Consider the following 18155-nt stretch of genomic DNA (forward strand, 5'->3'; position numbering starts at 1 on the left):
AAGTGTACTGTGTAGGTTTTATATTAAGTCCGTCCCGTATGTACAAAGCAACGGTTTTTAATAGAACATTTTAGGTGGACCTGAGTTGCAGTAGTTGCACAATTTGAGGTAGAATTGGCTACCCGTTTTCAAGAATGATTTAAAAAACATATTCCAAAGTGGTTCATCTTGTTGGACTCGCAATTAATAACGTTAGCGATTTGATGATTTTGTATCCATACTACGATTAACTAGTTCAGCGCTTACAATGTTAGTAATTCGGCAAAATCTGCGTAATATTGTCCTTTAACCTTCAGTGAATGCAAGATTAAATACGGCTAATGACGATGGAGATCGTGAAGCTTTCGTCGGCAACATTAGCGTTCCGTCATAAGTAACCAGATTCAAGTGTACAGACATCAGCAATACCCACATAAATATTGTAAACGTCCATATATGTTTACTTCCGTCAAGGTTGCAGGCGACGTAATGCGAAAAAAAATTGTTAGAAGCACAGGCATTAGCGCGGTGACTACCGATTGTATTAGTCGCTAATATTCAATCACTATGTGCAAGTACCTAAATGTAAAGTTTCATGTGCAACTGGTTTAACAGCTGACCATTCAGGGACAACACGATAGTCGTATATCTCAAGCGGCAAGTATATACGGCTGCATGCATAAGCAGCTTCAATTGCCCAGTGTGACGGAATGGTCGCACACAACATTGTAATAGGATAGCCGAAATAAATAGTGCCACCCCGCCACTTCAATGTCTAACACATATATAAAAACGAGATTTTTTTGTTGAAAAGATTGGCTTTGTTTCATTTGTTTTCTCACATCGCGCCGGTTCATTGTATTGTGTATTGAAAAGGAATGTATAGTTGGGAATAATATCGGTATGATGACGATCACCAATATACTGTGGACTAGCGTCTTGTTATTGTTTTGTTTATTGTTATCATTCAGCGAATGCGGTAAGCATATCATGATCGACTTGTACCAATGCTGGTATTTACGTCTAGCCCTCTAACAAATAAGTCGCCGTACCACTTTTAGGGAAAGGAAGCAAGCGGGGTGGTCGGCATGATTCAGGAAAACTCGTAGCCACACTGTGCCACTACTACAGTGATGGCGCGATGGGATGCAAAGAATGCTACGAAGTGGCAAGGTCACATCGCTCCAACCACAATTCCACGCTGCTGCCTCCCTGCAAAAGCGTTCAGGGTGTAAAAAGAAGGAACTGGACACTCGAAGACGGTACGTACGAAGAGTAACAATCGTTTTTAATGTATTTTTCACCGCAAAAAAATTTATTATTTTTCCGTGAGAAATGCGCTACTGTAATTAGAATTTAGAATAAGCAAGTTTTGTAAATGCTTAGGACGTAGTGTCCATTTGGCTGATCGATCGCGAGAGACTGTAATGTATTTTGTCACAGAAGTACAGTAGATATTGTGAGGGTTTTTATTAAGCAATTTTCGGGAAAAGGTTATTTATATTCTACAAAAATAAAAGCCGGCAACCACCATACCCACTGAATAATTGAAAATTTGCGGGCAGCATCCTGGTTATACCTTCAAAGCTTTTCGATTGTCAAAAACCATACACAAGTGTACATGTACGTCTCGCTTTTAACAGAGCCTACCCACACTCGTTTTTTTGGTAGACCGTAAAGGCGATTTCTAGTTTCTAGTGATTTTCAGTTTCTGAAAAAAAAACCAGGATTTACCGCTTTTTAAAGCATTTGACTGCCACAATTTATGATAACTTATCCCGGCTAACTTTCAAAAACGCAATCGACATTTTATCAACGTTTAATCGCATAAAATGCAAATTGTGCAACCGTTAAGCGAGGAAGCATTTTATTTATGTTTTTGCAATTTGTAAAAGCGGATTTCTTCAAAAACAGTTTCTCAGTTGGTAAAAGACTAAGATTTGTTGTAAACGATTACTTAGAATAAATGTGAACATTTGCAACGAATATTTTTAGGAATATTACCTAGTGCTATAATTGAGCTGAACACGACAAAGCGCGTTACACTGGCATCGTGTGCGTTCTATTCCAACAATAAGACGTACACGTGTGTTGCAACTCGCTTACACTGCGACAACATGACGGAAGTTGACTGTGCAAACAACACATCATGGAGCGGAAGATATGAAGGATCAGTTTCTGAAGGTTAGTTTACAGTTTCGATTTTTAGTCTGTAGACAGTAGAGAGCAAAATAATTTATAATTAAGCACAAACACATAAAAATGATGCAGTGCTTTCCTAGCGCAATATATGCTTATGGTCATGAGGCGTTTTAATGACAATACCGACTGTATGCAAATGTTGACCTTGCACCACTTTCAAGTGATTGACTTAGCACGCCATGGATGGGCTGTTAAAAAGCCAGACACTTGAGGATGTACAGTGTTGGTCATTGAAAACAGGGTTCCGCTGGGTCGCACCGCCCATTAACGGCTCCAAACCAGCTAAGCATTTCAACGGCACATGGAACTCAACAACAAAAGCCCCGCCCGCCCCCAATGCGACCCTCGACGCGGCGGCCACCACCAGCAGCATGAACATTTCCGGGCAGACGACAACGACCAACACCACATCACCAACCACCACGTCAACCTCATTCGTACCATTGTCAAAGGCGTCGTCGACCGCGTTGACAAAGCAGTCAACCACGCAAGGCTCCACTCCAGCCCAGATCACACAAATCACCTCACAAGCCGGGTCGACTAAGACACAAAAGACATCTGACCTTTCCGTCCTTCCCACGTCCACCACCGATCAGAAGACCTCATCGTCATCGACATCGGAACTCTTGGTACCGGAACGCATCAATTCCGCTACCACACCCGGCAAGACGACATTCACGCTGACCTCCCTCGTAACGACACAGGTACAGTCGTCAGGGACAACAGAGTTCAGTGAGAACTGCACAACAACCTCGTGCACTATCTTTGTCGAGACATCGGCACCCAATACCACCACGAGTGTGCCCCTCGTTACCGGCACCACGCTGGTGACCTCGATGCAACCATTCAATGAAACCCAGGTTCAGGATAGCCCTAAAGGTGACGATGGGGAAAATTCGGTTGGAGATCGCCAGGACCATGACACCACTATAACGAGCACAGCCGCACCCACTACACACTCCGGGTCGATCATTACGATTACGAGTCTGCAGTCTGGTTCGGAATCATCAGCGGAAGCGGATAAGTCTACCAGCCAATCGTCCACGACGCATGTGAAAATGATCCTCATGGACGAGGTCATCACGCCCACGACGGCCGTGCAGAGTACCAGCACACCGGCTACAACCTCCACGACAACGATGGCAGTATTTCCGACCTTTGCCACCAATATCTCCTCGTCCAAACATCCGGAGCCCAGAAAGCGTCAACCCATTCGTCGCATGTATTAATCCGTTTCCATGTATTTGTGATCTTTTAGTGCCGGCTTCGATTTGATGCCTTGTTATTTAATTTCTTTCAAAAATGGTCAAGCGAATCCTGTGGATTGAATTTTGGTGTTTGCTGTTTACTGCTATCTAAGAAAATCAATCATAAACAGTTTAATTCCTATCATGAAATTTCCGAGTACACCAAACATCTATGGATTCAACAACTTCCTCTGCATTGGCAGTTAGCGGAGAGTAAGATCACCATCGGTCAATCCGATATTGCACACAATGCCGATAAAATCCAGATGACGCATTATTGCAAGGCTGAAAAACTTTATTATTAACAAGCCATAATTAACGATAAAACTAGCAATTCAGTGACCCAGAACCGAAAGGTACAGACAGGTTTCAGAAGATTCCCGGTTTACGATAACAACATAATTCACTAAGATCAGTTAGATGTTGAACTAGTCGTAAATATTCCAATAGGCAATTAGCGAATTTAAAAGTAACAGACCAAGAATACTAACAGCGCAGTCAGATAAAACCTACCCTAACCTAACCAACAACACCTACAGTCATCTACTGCGCTGCATACAAGAATATCTCTCTTCCATAGTCAACAACTCAAAAGCACTTGCATGCATAGGAAACAAAAATTGTATATAACCGAAGCCGTAACAATACCATGCGAGGACTGAAATCGCGAAAAACTGTTATCAGAATTCAAAACTGACCAGCAACAACGAAAGAAAAATACTATGGGAGAACCAAAAAGACATCTTCCATCACATCCATTCCGTCACATGCAATTGTATCACCCGTTCAACTATCCACATTCCCATCCCCCCGGTTACAGCCGGTCAGTATCCCTAAGACATGCTGGAACAAGGAATTCGCGGAGATCCCATCTGTATCAGCACCTTGTCCAGCCACTGTAGCGGACCATTTAAGTAGACTTCCACCCAGCAGGGAGTGCTGGTAACAGTCTGCCGCCGATAGTCCGCTCCCCAACCCTTAACAAAGCTGATCCGAATGGTGCACATTTGTGTCAGCTGATAAACCGCCTCGAAACCTTGATGCACCTGTGCAGCCAACATGGCCGCGAACTCTTGGTTGTTGAATATTTTCAAATTGCAACCTAAAATGTCGTCACAAAATGTAGAAACTGGCAGGAAGGCCTGTAGACAATTTTGACCGGATTACGTATGCTGTTATTTTAAAATTACCTGGAGGAACTTTGCAGACAGTGGAAGCCGCCCATCCATAGCGTTGGTTACAGTTTGGGCTTTGTACAAACACCGCTTCTTCCCCCAGCGATTCCACCATGACTTCACCGCCCAAATAATACAGTCGGATGCCTTTGCCAATGTGACGGCGGGTCATTTCTGCAGCGATGTTCCGATTGACATTCGAAAGAAGGCCCAGACAAAATCGTTCCGAATTCGATGGATCAGTAAAACCATCCACGAAAACCTGAGGTTGTGAGGCATGAAAGGTTTCCCCCACGCGCACATTCAGTTCGTAATAACTGATCGAACACCAGAAAGCTGGCTCAGAGTAGCTCACGGGTTCCGTGTCCATGTTCTCATACGAAAAACCATTGTTAACGGGAGTTATGATCATATTGTTTCCGTTCAGAGTCGGCGCAGAGGAATCTACGAATCCAGTGATACGAATCAAACAAAACATCACTTCACAGGCAACATCTGTGCAGTGTTTCACCATCAGTTCCCAATTCGAACTTCCTAGTTTATCTCTCTCTCTCTACTTGTTGCAGCAGACCTCACATAAACGAGGCTGTTTGTATTTTGTCGACTGCTGACGTCAAAATGTACGAGTAAATAAGCGTAAGAAAGCACGAGTAAAAATCAGGTCAGTATTATAAAAACATGTCAAATTAGTTTTTTATGTTCTATCAATTTTGTTACTGTTAAAATAGCCTCTCATCTGTTCAGTTTGTGCCTGAAATCTTCCATGAGCAATATTTAAGCGAATTAAAGCTTAAAAGGCAAAAGTCCAACGAATATCCTTGGGCTAAAAACCAGCGAGAAATGGCTGAGAAAAATTCAACCTATGATCAGCGGAAACTGAAGTATCTGTACCTGGTAGATTTTCAAATTTTGAAGATATGCGTATAATCAAATTCCAAACTTAATACATAATTATACGTATCACATTTTGAAACGCTTTCATGTAACACGACACCATTCCTGTAAAACGCATATTGCATCAAACTAGCCCGGTTTATTGCGCTGTACTGCATCATACGTCTTATCGGTTTTATTATTAACGATAAAATAATCATTAATAAGTACAAAAATTTTGTAAAATCGTGCGAATCTTCACAGGTTGAACACCGTATGTACGCTATAGCAATGTACAAATAAATTACTGACTGTATAATCTAAGTTAAAATTGTATGGGCTATCGCGCTAACGCCACCAAGTACCCATTCAAGGACAGTCTCGCAGTCCGTGGTTTTGCTTTTACTGTGTTTTTAACGTTTAAGTGCTTTTTCAGTTAGTAAAGACATTTACAGTTTGCGATCGCTTACCGCTGAATTCACTCCATGATTCGGCCGTATCGTTTTCGTCGCTGGCATGGGAAAACGGTGGTGAACTGGTATCCGAAAACGGCGAAAACAAATCCAACTGATCCAAATCTGCCGGAAGATCGGTATTTGCGGGGATTCCTCCCATGGCTAAATCATCAAGCGACGGCAGTTCTGAGTGCGGTGGCAGTGATTCTCCCTGATTACGTGGAACCATGATCGGCGGTAAAGCAGCTACAACGAAAAAATAATTAAGCGCATCCTTATTATGCTCCCAATGTAAACCTTGTTTCTGAAAATATCCACCTGGAGCTGGAACTCGATCATAATGGTATGGATTAATGCAGACCGCTTCTTTGCGAGAGTTATATCCATTACTGCAGGTCTCGGTCGAGCGCAGCTGATGCGGACTGGTCAAATCGGGATAGCGAAATATTCGACAGTAGATAAAATGTGGAAGTCCCTTCCGCTGCGATACCTGCAACCGGCCATCACTCGACCTGCAGCAAGACAACAATTAAGTCTGTGAAAATCTCCCACAACCTAGCAAGTCGTCGACTTCGTTCAAATACAGGACACTGACACTGTGATCAGATCGTATTTTCCAATCTGATTACGCTGTCAGACAACAACAAAGCTGGAAAAAATGTATCCACGAAGTACGAGTCCTCATCAATAAGTAGGCTTCACAGAAACATAAATAACCTGAGTTAAACATAAATAAGCTGAGTTCTGAATACAAACCAAAGAGCAACTTGCACAGTACGTACCATAGTACTTACACGGTACATGGTTAGAGTAAACCTCATGAACTTTCCGTAGAAAAAATCGATAGGTACTTTTAGTTTTTATTATCACAATGCTCGAAGCCAATGTTAAGAAACAAAATTTACAATTTCCTACAAAAAAACGAAATCAAATATTAATTTTTTACTGATTTCAAATCAACTTTGAAAGATTCCAATCGGTGATAACAAATTAAACAAACTTGAGAACATAAGTCATCGTCGATTTTTTGGGTTCCAGATGGCTCGATAAATCGAAGAAAAAGCTGCGCACTTTCTATGCAAAGATCGGAAAAGAAGTGGAAAATTTCAAACCATTAACCATCACACAAAACTGCAAGTTGTCAGTCAGTTTTTTTAATGCCGGATTTCATTTACATTTCGACTGTTAAACGGATCAAGGGTATTTCATTTCATCGTATAAAATATTAATTTTTATGCAAAAGTCTTTTAACTGATTTTGAACGATATCTACCACCTGGAATCTCTTACCTTGGTACAGTCACGCATTTGCTGTTGCGATCCTTCGTGGCTAAAGCTTTCTCCAAGTCGTTTAGAGCCTGCCCATTCTTCGTCAACTTCTTCACCAGACTCTTGATGGCTTTCTCGGACCATTTCTCTTCGTTCTCGTTGGCTCCCAGCTCCGAAGACTTTCGCCAGTTCTGAAACCTGCGAACCACTGGGTTGGAAAAGAAAGTATTCATCGCTGCTTAAGGGCAGGCTTAATAATAACTACAACAAAAATTAAGTGATCATTCATATAAACAGAGCGCGAGAAAAAGGAAATAAGACGATCCCGTTTAGGGAATCCCAGCGTCACGGTCAAGGTGTGACTGCTGATCACGATGCAGCCTGAAATGCAGGCCTAGAGTGCAGGTTACTGCTTCCAGGATATCTCTGTGACTGACAAAACAGAAACGTGGAACGCATAAAATCAGCTCCCAGTTTAGAACAACACACAAAGAAATATGCTATTTTAAAATCAAAGAAAGATACTGGGAAATATGTAATCGCGTTGGAATTCGCGAACAAACCAAATTTTATTTTTGTCTGATAAAATAATAAATGATCACAGTTCAGGAATTATAGAAACTGAAAAAGACCTTGTCGCACAGCTGGCCTTCCTGGCAGCGTACTGATTTCACACTGCGGCTCTCATGTAACCGCCACCCAAAGGTATTCAATATCCACAAACCGAACACTACACTACTCTAGTACAATACATAATGTTACACATTCCGCCAAACCAAAGGTCAGCAAAGTAAACATGCCCAATTGATAATAATTATTAAGGTAGATAGGTAATAAATACAAAATTACCAAATTCAATAACTTTCACAGTAAAATTGTAATAAGCCTGTAATCTGCTAATAAATGTGAAATGCCTACTTATGGAATCACAATAAATTTTACACACGTATCTTATGATCAGCGATCGCGATTCATCAAGCAATAATATTCTCATTTCTTCGAGCTCAAAAGATTTACCGAAGCAGCTTTTAAGAATTCTTGTTACATAGAGTTATATGATTATGTGAATGAGAGCTGGATATATAAGCTGTTTTGCTGTCTGCATCAGATTGATTAAGACGAAATCTGTATCTAAGAATTTTGCAATGTAAATGCGCTCATGATCAAGTTTTATTTTTTTAAATTGTACTCTAGAGTTATTTTGCAGATTGCTTTCTCTTTGGCTTGCTTCTCTATTCTCTCGTTGTGCTCTGTAAGTACAAGTCTGAGTAGCTACATATGTAAAGAAAGTAATTTTTAATGCCGGTATTTCTACACTGTATTTCTGCCTTGAATTTGTTCTTCCTAGCCTTTCCCCAAAATTCCTTCCACTGGAAGCATAGATTCCACAAGTCAAGCAGACTCAAAACTTAAATAAATTTTATGGCATCTCCACAACTAAGGTATTCGGAAAACTATATACGAAAAAGAAAACTATAAACGAAAAAAAGGTACGAGTATTATATCATGCTAGCTGATATATCATGGCGTATTATATCATGCCAGCTGCTATACTCGTAGTCTCGTACATCTGAACTATAAGTGAACGTGCACATCCTTTCTTTTACATGCTGATATTATACAAAACAAAGTAAGATTGGCGAGGTTATCATGCATACTTATATAAAGCAGCAATGCATAATTTGGTAGACGCGTTTTGCATAAGATAATTATTCACACATTTTACTTGGCCGCGAGCACGTAGGAATCGTAATTTTTAGATTCCAATTTTTTTCTATTGTAAGCGCAAATTGTTTGTAAGGTACGTAAGGTTTGTCAGGTTTGTGACATTATCCGGAAAGAAGCTCGGCAAAACTCTGATAGTGAGAAATGAGACTACCGTATTTTGAGCTGGATGTTGCGCTGGTTTACATGTTGTTATAAACTGCAGTTGGAATCTAACTGCAAAAGAGATGCGGCTTTTGAGCAGCTCCAGTTCTGGGATGGAAAAACGAAAATTGTGCATTTATGAGCTCTTTGCACAGCACGCTATATTTCTATTTGGACGGTTTGTGCTATATGGTCACTATTCGGTATTCGGCACAGCAGCGCAAATCTCTTCTGTCATTGTGCAGCGCGGACGCTATAGCGTCTACAAAGAGGTTACATAAAACATCTAACAGGACCGCGTCAGTGCGCTGGTCTTATTTTTTATTGCTCACATTGCCGGATGAGCCGACAACAGAGCGGCAAAGAACCGGGGAATCTCTTTCCGTTGCCTTTTATTGTGTTATGAAACTTCTTAACTTGTAAATCAATTGATCATCTTCTTGGCACCCCGTATACCGACATCCCCTTTAATTTTAAATTGATTTTTTTCGGGATGACTGGATGCCATTTTTCGTCAACATTAGCGTGCTGAACGGGCAACGTCGCTTTAAACAAAACTCATAGTTAGTACTTTCTGATATGCCTGCTCCGTAGCTCCTTTTCCAGTGTAAAATACGAGTAACTACAGTACATGGATGTCTTTATTGTAGCACTGCGTTATGCAATGTTTTACGGTGGCTATATATAATGCCGCACTGATTTGACAGTATCTTGACATCCTGTCGGAAAGTAAGATTTGCGAGGTTAGTATGCATACTTATATAAAGCAATGCATAATTTGGTAGACGCGTTTTGCATAAGATAATTATTCACACATTTGATTTGTACGTGCACGTAGGAATCGTATTTTTAGATTCCATTTTTTCTATTAGCGCAAATTGTTTGTAAGGTACGTGGGTTTGTCAGGTTTGTGACATTATCCGAGCTCGGCAAAACTCTGATAGTGAGAAATGAGACTACCGTATTTTGAGCTGGATGTTGCGCTGGTTTACATGTTGTTATAAACTGCAGTTGGAATCTAACTGCAAAAAAGATGCGGCTTTTGAGCAGCTCTAGTTCTGGGATGGAAAAACGAAAATTGTGCATTTATGAGCTCTTTGCACAGCACGCTATATTTCTATTTGGACGGTTTATGCTATATGGTCACTATTCGGTATTCGGCACAGCAGCGCAAATCTCTTCTGTCATTGTGCAGCGCGGACGCTATAGCGTCTACAAAGAGGTTACATAAAACATTTAACAGGACCGCGTCAATGCGCTGGTCTTATTTTTTATTGCTCACATTGCCGGATGAGCCGACAACAGAGCGGCAAAGAACCGGGGAATCTCTTTCCGTTGCCTTTTATTGTGTTATGAAACTTCTTAACTTGTAAATCAATTGATCATCTTCTTGGCACCCCGTATACCGACATCCCCTTTAATTTCAAATTGATTTTTTTCGGGATGACTGGATGCCATTTTTCGTCAACATTAGCGTGCTGAACGGGCAACGTCGCTAAACAAAACCCAGCTACATAGTTAGTACTTTCTGATATGCATGCTCCGTAGCTCCTTTTCCAGTGTAAAATAACTACAGTACATGGATGTCTTTATTGTAGCACTGCGTTATGCAATGTTTTACGGTGGCTATATATAATGCCGCACTGATTTGACAGCCCGACGACATACATTGTACGGATGCCAGTACTGTGTGATCTGTATGTTTTAGGACGAACTCCCTGCCCATTCCGTGATTTGCCGCGCAACATCTCTGATGCCGTTCTTGACCGGATCAAAATTCATTCACGATATTCGATTGTAATATGAACCCCGTCACTCACTACGAAGTGTTTTTGATTTTAGAACTGCTTTTGCCGAACCGATTGACTATTTGATGACTGCAGCGTACAGAATTGCCGTATTGGTCACGCTTTACCGGCGATAGGTGAATAAATTAATCACAGGGCGGATCGCTGCATCAGCTGAGTTTAGCCAGCACAACGTAATCACATTCACATACATATATAAATCGTTTTATCGGCCGGCTAGCCACGGCAATTTTCTCTTGTCACCTGTAGATGCAAATTATTTGAATTTATCGGTTTTGATTTGTCTTATACCGGACATTACCTGAATGTTTGCTGCTACCACCTAATTCCGCGGCTATATTTATCCAGCTATAAATCTGAACGATATTGGGCGCTATATAGCGACAGTGTTTTGCACCGGCATTCACAAGCCGACTTGTCCTAATTCAGTTTGGATCCCCCATCACTCCAGATCGGATGCCCCTTATTAATTTATGGTTAAAGTGATTTGCGAGTATCTTTCACCCGGGTTTTTTTGTCCCGACACACGTTTTCCGTGACATCGGCCCATCTGTCGTCTGCATGCATAATCTCGCGTCAAGATTACAACAACGTGCAATTGGCACTTGCTGGCACGCCGGCTATGGCATTTCCGGCTGATGCTCCATGGGGGATAAAGGGAGCTATAGTGTATTAAATGCGTCCCGGTTTCTACTGCTGCCAGTCTTCATCATTGCGCTGCGCGAATTAAGTGTTTATACAATGTCGACAAGTGTACTAATGTTGACGTTGTGCTTTGCAAATTGCGGTAAGACGATTAAACAATATACTGTGCCCAATGTGAATGTGAATCCTTGTGCATCGCTCAAGTGTACATTCGAGCAGCGTCTCATCTTGCATACATAAACAGTTTCAGATCGATAAAAGTTTTTATGAAAATAATCCACCAGTTGTTGCACAATCAATTTAATACAATTTGCTCTTTCTATGCTTCAGTTATACCAACGTATGTGCACATACAGATTATGCTGATGATGAGGTTTGGAAGTGTGCCAATTTCTGTAGTTGAAAGCAAGGATTCTGAAAATTCAAGACGAAGTCTGTTTTACTTGTTGTAATAGCGCACTTGAAATCAGATTAATACACCGCTTTTAAGTTTTGCTACACAAAAGCGGAAAGTTAAATGTTGGGAAAGAACACTTGACCACGGAGATTATCTCTTGTTTGTATGTGCATTATTGTAAAGACTCGTATTTTGTACATTCGTAGTATTCCAAAGTATTACCGAAATTTCTTAAGTAATGTCATGACCGGAAGAGAATTAAGCAGCAAAATTAATAGAGCCTCAGCAATTTTCTGCAGTCAATAACTCTAATTATGCTTATACAAACTGCGGAAAACCAGTCATCTGGCAATTATTTGGTTATACTGCATTTTTGCGCGTTAGATTGTTTGGATATTAATAAAACTCGTAGTTGCGTCTATCGTCTATAGGAAGCGGAATTTTCGATTGCATTTGCATGCAACCTCCACATACTGGAAGTCTGGAACTGCCCCTGCTCATGACCAAGTGCAAAGCACTGGGGCAGTAGTACTCATAATTATATTACCTTGAGCCCGCTCAGTTTCAGGGATGCTTCCTGGCAAAACTGAATCATAAACCTTACTATTCTGAATCAAAACGTAATGATACAAGCGGTATCGATGTAATTCACAAACTGCACATAATCGACAACACCGGTACGACTATACGTACATAATCGTTTTAATTTCGGAAATGACTGCCTGTAATTACGCTTGTTTTTAAAAAAAATCTAAAAAGTTTCCAGTTGCGTTAATATTGGAGCATATCGCTCGAAAAAAGCCTGATTTTCTCTACTGCCCGTTCACATTAAGTTAATGATGTCCTTTGACCAAACGGAGGCATATGTAGAAGTTGCTGTCCGAAGAAAGCAAAAATTCCGAATGGAGGAACACGCAATGTATTTTTAACTTTGATTGATAGTGATGGCCATACAGAGACAGTATCTCTATCACGCTTTTCAAGGATCGACTTCCTTACGCTTCGTTTATCAACATTACATAAGGGCATGACATGTGTAAACTTAATATACATATAAGTTAATTTGTGATCTTATCGAACAGTAACGAGTGTATAGTGCGTTCGCAAACGAATGTACCGGAAATGTGGCGAACACAAGAGCGACATCCCGATGCAAATCCAAACTATCTTTCCTCCTAATATAATAATTTATTTGCTTAATGAGCCTTGACAAATTTTTGCAGTATCAGGTCAATGGAACTTAAACGCCGGTCCCAGTAGTTTTCAAGGAACATTAACGGCGCTTAACAGCAACTCGGGGCCAGCATTTGCTGCAACTTCATCAAACATTTTCCCGCCTCCGAGTGGCGATGGATTTTTCAGCAGTGCTTTGTCCAATCGGGCCGGAAGCATTGATAACTGGAATTGGTTGAACGGACAGAATGCGCCGGGGAGTATAAGCTTCTTTACTTCCGGTGCCGGAGCGCCTGGATTCCCACCGTCCCACTCGGCGCCATTCAATGCCATAACCACACCGTACTACGGCTCCCCAATAGGCAGTCTGAGCACATATCAGCACGGGACTTCCGGTTCGGTGTATGCCGTCGATGACCAGACCATTCTGGTCAGAGGCTTCGTTTACGATGGGCTCGCCCCAGGTATGTTGCAAAAATTATCGATGCTAATATAGACAAATAATTAATCTTTTTGATTAGAACGAAAAGAACGTTGTGTCAGTTCTAAAGTAAACAAAATACAAAAAGTGGCATTTTTACGTACGTGAAAGACTTTTTAAGTATGTGTTTTTGTAGCTAAGAATGTGTCATTTAATTTTTCAGTTTTAAAAATGATAATGTGTTGTACAATGGGCGCACTGATGATAAGTAAAATTGTTTTAGTAACTTTGCAATTACATCTCCTCACTAAAATCTAATATAGTTGTCAACGTACCAATTAAATGCTCATTAGTTTTAAAACTGCTGTCGACTGGCAAAGAAGGTCTTAATTGGGGTCGACGGAAGTGCACCGCGGTAGACTGTAATTAATTGCCGCGACTGTTACAAATAGTTTAAACTATGAAAAACTGTTGGTGTTATTTAATGCTAGCCAGTGCATGCATGTGTCACCGGCTTTGGTGTGGCTTTTTCTAATACGGTTGTTTTCGAAATATGTAACATCTTTTGATGACGTTTTATCGTGGATTTGCATTGACAGCGAAATTCATTGCGGGATCAAGTCATCTTATTGTTCGCTATTCATGTTAATCATCTTCTAAGTGTGATGAAACGGAATTTCACAAGTATTCTCAGCTGAACAGTCATTTAGCAATACAATGAAGTTGTAAACAAATTAAACCAGCTGATGCATACATCTCTTGTTATGCAACTATTAAGTGCTATTCTGTTATATAATACAGTTTGCTATCGTGGAAATTTGAGAACCGTTACACTAACTCTTACTGTTTGCATTGAATATGTGACTAAAATAAATGATCAATATATTTATTTGCAGATGCCTTTTTTTACATTGGTACCAGTGAATCAGCACAGCCCTATCAAGGCACAGCGGTGCCGGTAGCACTGGATGAAACCCGTCCACTTGGACGCTACGAAGGTCAAGATGTTGTACTGAAACTGAAGCCGGGAATGAATCTGAAGAATTATCGATGGTTGGCAGTTATGTCCAACTCTCAGAATGTATGTCAAGCTTACTGTTTATGGAGGTGTAAAAATAGACGGCTATTTCCGGTGTCACACTTAAAGAAAACTGTGAGGTATCGAATATAAGATTGAATACCGTGACAAATATTTACTTTTCATATCCTCAAAGTTGATGAAAATTTTAAATAAGAAATTAGATTGCCACAATATATTCCGTACATGAAAAAATTGCTTGTTGGGAGCTTTTCTTACGTTTTTAACAGTTTTTTGTGCCTCAAATGGTGCGCCAGAAGTATTTTCCTTGCCGAGCAATATTTAAATTAGAATTTCTCACGCATTCTCTGTATATTTTCCCAACAGGGCTGACAAAATCTTTGATGCCAATGCAATATTGTAAATCGATTTGCTGTGCGACAGAAAGCATTACGATGAAGCAACTCTCAAAATCAATGGGACCTCCGCGTAATAAAGTAGTGCCCTACAATATCATTGTAAAACTATCCCTCTGGGCATAAATCCTCGCAAGATTTGTAACATGGTTGTGTTTATTAGCAGATTGATTACCGCTGGGGCATCTTATCATTATTAAAACTTTTATATGTCCAACAAAATAGGTGGCTTAATGAATTATGTACAATGCCGATTCAGCGTAAATGGAAGCCGAATCCATTGTGCGGCGAATTGTATTAATTAATTACCAAATCTTTTAGGGAAATACCGGGTTATCTATGGATTTGCCAAATTGTAATGTGTACGGGAACGGGAAGCTGCAAGTGCGTTGGGCCGTGCAAGGCTTTGATCTGCTCGTCCAAATGAAAGGCCGTATCGGTACGCATTATGCATTCCGCATGATTAATGTGGTCACAATCAATACAAATCAATAAACAAATACAAAACCAAATTGATTACATCAAAAGTCATCGAAAGGTTTAGTGGAACAAACATGTTCCGGACAAACCACGAGGCGCATGTAGTGCTTCAATAATAAAACTGCTTGCTCCAAAACATGCTTGAACAGTTGAACTGGACAGCAATCATTGTGGAGAATTTCCTTTACATTGCAGCTAAATTCTTTTGAGTATTGTTTACCACACCATATTGGTGGTTAATAAAGGTCGTACGTTGTTTTTTTTCATACAAGCGCATCGTACGACATGTTGTACCAAATGCCAATCTAGTATGCTAACGCTAATTATGCTCACAGTCGTAGGATTTACTCGCAATTTAAAAATTGTATACTGTTTTAATGATACACAGTAGATGCGTATTTTACTTTTAGTTGAGCCTGCTGTATTTATTTCTCGCTGTGCATACTATAAATATTTATCGAATTGTGTGTGATTAGATGACGGACAGTATATGGCTTTCGGTATAAGCGGTGCGCAGAATCGAGTGTCGATGATCGGATCGGATGTTGTGGTTGCCTACTGGGACGCTAATAGCAACAGCGTAATCGCCCAAGACTACACCATCAACGCCCGACAGGAAGTGAGTGAATATCCCGGCAGAAAATTTGCACTTCCGTGTGAAATTCATTCAGTCATATTACGAAATAACATATATTCCTCATCTGTGTACAGTGTATGGCTCCAATGGGGGTATGTCCGGATCTGAGAGTGGGGGGCAGTAATAACGTGGACATTGTCAGCAGCTCCCATGCCGATGGTTACACCAGCGTGACGTATAAACGCCGCATAAACACCGGGGATAGACTGGATCAGGTTATTAATCCCACTGTCGACACGTATATTGTGTGGGCCATTGGGCCGCTGAATCGCGACAATTATCCGGCCAAACATTATGAGGGGATGCGGGCGAGTGCGGAAGTGGGAGAGAAGATTCGCTTTGGCAGCGGCAGTAACCCTGTGGATAACTGCATGACTGCGCATGATCAGCTGAGCAATGGACAAATATCTCCGACGTCCGGCGGTAGTAGTAATCGGGCCAAAATATGAGAATGCCGCCTGGAAGAAGCAGTATATCCTGGGAAGCGATACTAAAACCTTTATTGCCGTCATTGGACCGAGCGGTGGGAGAAAGGGATTTATGGCTGCTACGAGTAAACCGACGTGGGGAATTGTTTGGTGAGCGTCCTTAATACATAACTTATTTTGTCCAGTCTCCGACACTGAGTTTTATCTGCATAAAAAGACATTTAACAATTACTCAGCCAAAAAATTACGAAAAGCCAGTGCTTTTAATTGTCGTTCAAACACAGTAAAATTACATAATTAGTTGAGATGCAATTCACTGTTTTTCAACTTTCAACTTCGCAGGTACATCAATGGCAAAATGGCTCCAGAACTCATACTGAGGCGAGGTGAAACTTACCATTTCCTTGTTTACGGTGGAATGTATCCTCAGGCTCAACCACGCTTCCATCCTTTCTATCTGACCACGGTAAAAGCTTTTAAGCAACAGAAATGACTTACGTCAGTGTCTGTTGTAGCAGTATTTAACTGAAAAATGTACCGAACAAATTTTTGCAGGATCCGTCTGGAGGATTTGGAAGCAAATTTCCGGCGGACAAACAAAAAGAAGAAGCTGCCGGTATTGTCGCGGGCATCAATAAACTGCCGAACGGAGACTACGAGCCAGTTACCGGTATGCCATTTGCCGCTATGCTTGGATGCATGTACCGTTAAATTTAAAGTTCAGGAGTCCAGAAAAGTTTACTCTTTTGGGACCTAGATATATAAATACAAGAATATCAGACAATATGCAAACAGTAAATCCAATAATCAGAATGATAGCAATTTTTCGTATGAATAATAATTGTTGTATAGATTAACGGCGGCACTGAATAAATTTTGTAGTGGGCCAATACTGCGCATTTGTCCAGTCGGGGTCAACCGATCCCGACGCCTTTATGTCTTTCGAAGAGTTCAACCGCACGTTGAGATTACAATGTGATGGATCTCCGCCCGGTGTTCTACCGGTGGGAGACGGCGTTGCAGGCCTCTTAGAGTGGACACCTTCGCCGGTGGATCCCGCTCATTTGTATTATCAGTGCTATTCACACAGGTAAACTACAGGCATTGTAGCTGATAAAAAGCGCCAGCAGTGGTGATACCACTTCTCATTTTATTTTTATTTGGTCATTTCTCGCTTTATTTTTATTTGGTTATGTTATCAGGGATATGGGATGGAAAATAACCCTGGTGAATGACTATAATGAATACATGCCTTATCAAGATCGACCGCAGCTAACCGAGCCGGCTTCCGGTCTGATCGCTCAAGGTTACCCCGGTGTTTTAAGTCGCGATGTCAATCCTGTTAGCCAGTCGAATCGTTTATTCGGACTGTCCGCACCTTTGTTACTTGTTTTTGTTGCTTTCTGTTTGCTGTAACTCTCTTGAAAGTATCATTCCTGAAATTTATGTTGTTGCGTTATGATGACGGAAGTGTAAAAAAATAAAATAAAGTTTATCTATTATATTAGAGAAGCGCGTCTACCCCGTAGTTGAATCGGTCCTGACCTTAGCGAATGGGCGCGAATTATAAGATCGTATTAGCATTCACTCTGCAACGGCAGTGAAAACGTACTCATGTATTATCGTAAATATTTCTATGGTTATTTTTATAAATAAAATAGTAA

At 40.9% G+C, this 18155-nt stretch overlaps 3 protein-coding genes across 3 annotated transcripts; 2 read left to right on the plus strand and 1 right to left on the minus strand.

The window, feature by feature from the left end:
* Positions 1-729: 729 nt before the first annotated feature.
* On the plus strand, positions 730-3664 carry LOC129584614 (uncharacterized). The gene is made up of 4 exons (XM_055476847.1): positions 730-958; positions 1041-1241; positions 1975-2163; positions 2422-3664. The coding sequence occupies exons 1-4, from the start codon at positions 883-885 to the stop codon at positions 3408-3410; spliced, it is 1455 nt and encodes a 484-aa protein (XP_055332822.1). The 5' UTR covers positions 730-882; the 3' UTR covers positions 3411-3664.
* A 38-nt stretch (positions 3665-3702) lies between these two features.
* LOC129584616 (mothers against decapentaplegic homolog 3-like) lies at positions 3703-7802 on the minus strand. Its single transcript, XM_055476848.1, has 5 exons — positions 7221-7802; positions 6250-6443; positions 5947-6177; positions 4619-5047; positions 3703-4530 (listed from the first exon to the last, which is right to left on the minus strand). The coding sequence occupies exons 1-5, from the start codon at positions 7430-7432 to the stop codon at positions 4262-4264; spliced, it is 1335 nt and encodes a 444-aa protein (XP_055332823.1). The 5' UTR covers positions 7433-7802; the 3' UTR covers positions 3703-4261.
* A 2653-nt stretch (positions 7803-10455) lies between these two features.
* Positions 10456-17979, plus strand: LOC129584743 (protein Skeletor, isoforms B/C-like). The gene is given in 12 exon segments (XM_055477053.1): positions 10456-10585; positions 10777-11663; positions 13142-13555; positions 14409-14593; positions 15268-15385; positions 15903-16045; positions 16138-16506; positions 16508-16641; positions 16834-16957; positions 17047-17161; positions 17374-17581; positions 17694-17979. Coding segments are annotated over 11 exon segments (2166 nt in total). The 5' UTR covers positions 10456-10585; positions 10777-11521; the 3' UTR covers positions 17908-17979.
* Positions 17980-18155: the final 176 nt, after the last annotated feature.

The sequence above is a fragment of the Paramacrobiotus metropolitanus genome, unplaced genomic scaffold (genome assembly GCF_019649055.1).
Source record: "Paramacrobiotus metropolitanus isolate TYO unplaced genomic scaffold, Prichtersi_v1.0 Parri_scaffold0000014, whole genome shotgun sequence".
NCBI classification, from domain to species: domain Eukaryota; kingdom Metazoa; phylum Tardigrada; class Eutardigrada; order Parachela; family Macrobiotidae; genus Paramacrobiotus; species Paramacrobiotus metropolitanus.

Coding starts and splice junctions, on each gene's coding strand:
- LOC129584614 (XM_055476847.1), top strand. CDS start 883: ATGATGACGATCACCAATATACTGTGGACTAGCGTCTTGTTATTGTTT. Junction 959..1,040: donor GTTATCATTCAGCGAATGCG/GTAAGCATATCA, acceptor TACCACTTTTAG/GGAAAGGAAGCAAGCGGGGT. Junction 1,242..1,974: donor GAACTGGACACTCGAAGACG/GTACGTACGAAG, acceptor GAATATTTTTAG/GAATATTACCTAGTGCTATA.
- LOC129584616 (XM_055476848.1), bottom strand. CDS start 7,432: ATGAATACTTTCTTTTCCAACCCAGTGGTTCGCAGGTTTCAGAACTGG. Junction 6,178..6,249: donor TGATCGAGTTCCAGCTCCAG/GTGGATATTTTC, acceptor TTTTCGTTGTAG/CTGCTTTACCGCCGATCATG. Junction 4,531..4,618: donor TGTCTGCAAAGTTCCTCCAG/GTAATTTTAAAA, acceptor ACGACATTTTAG/GTTGCAATTTGAAAATATTC.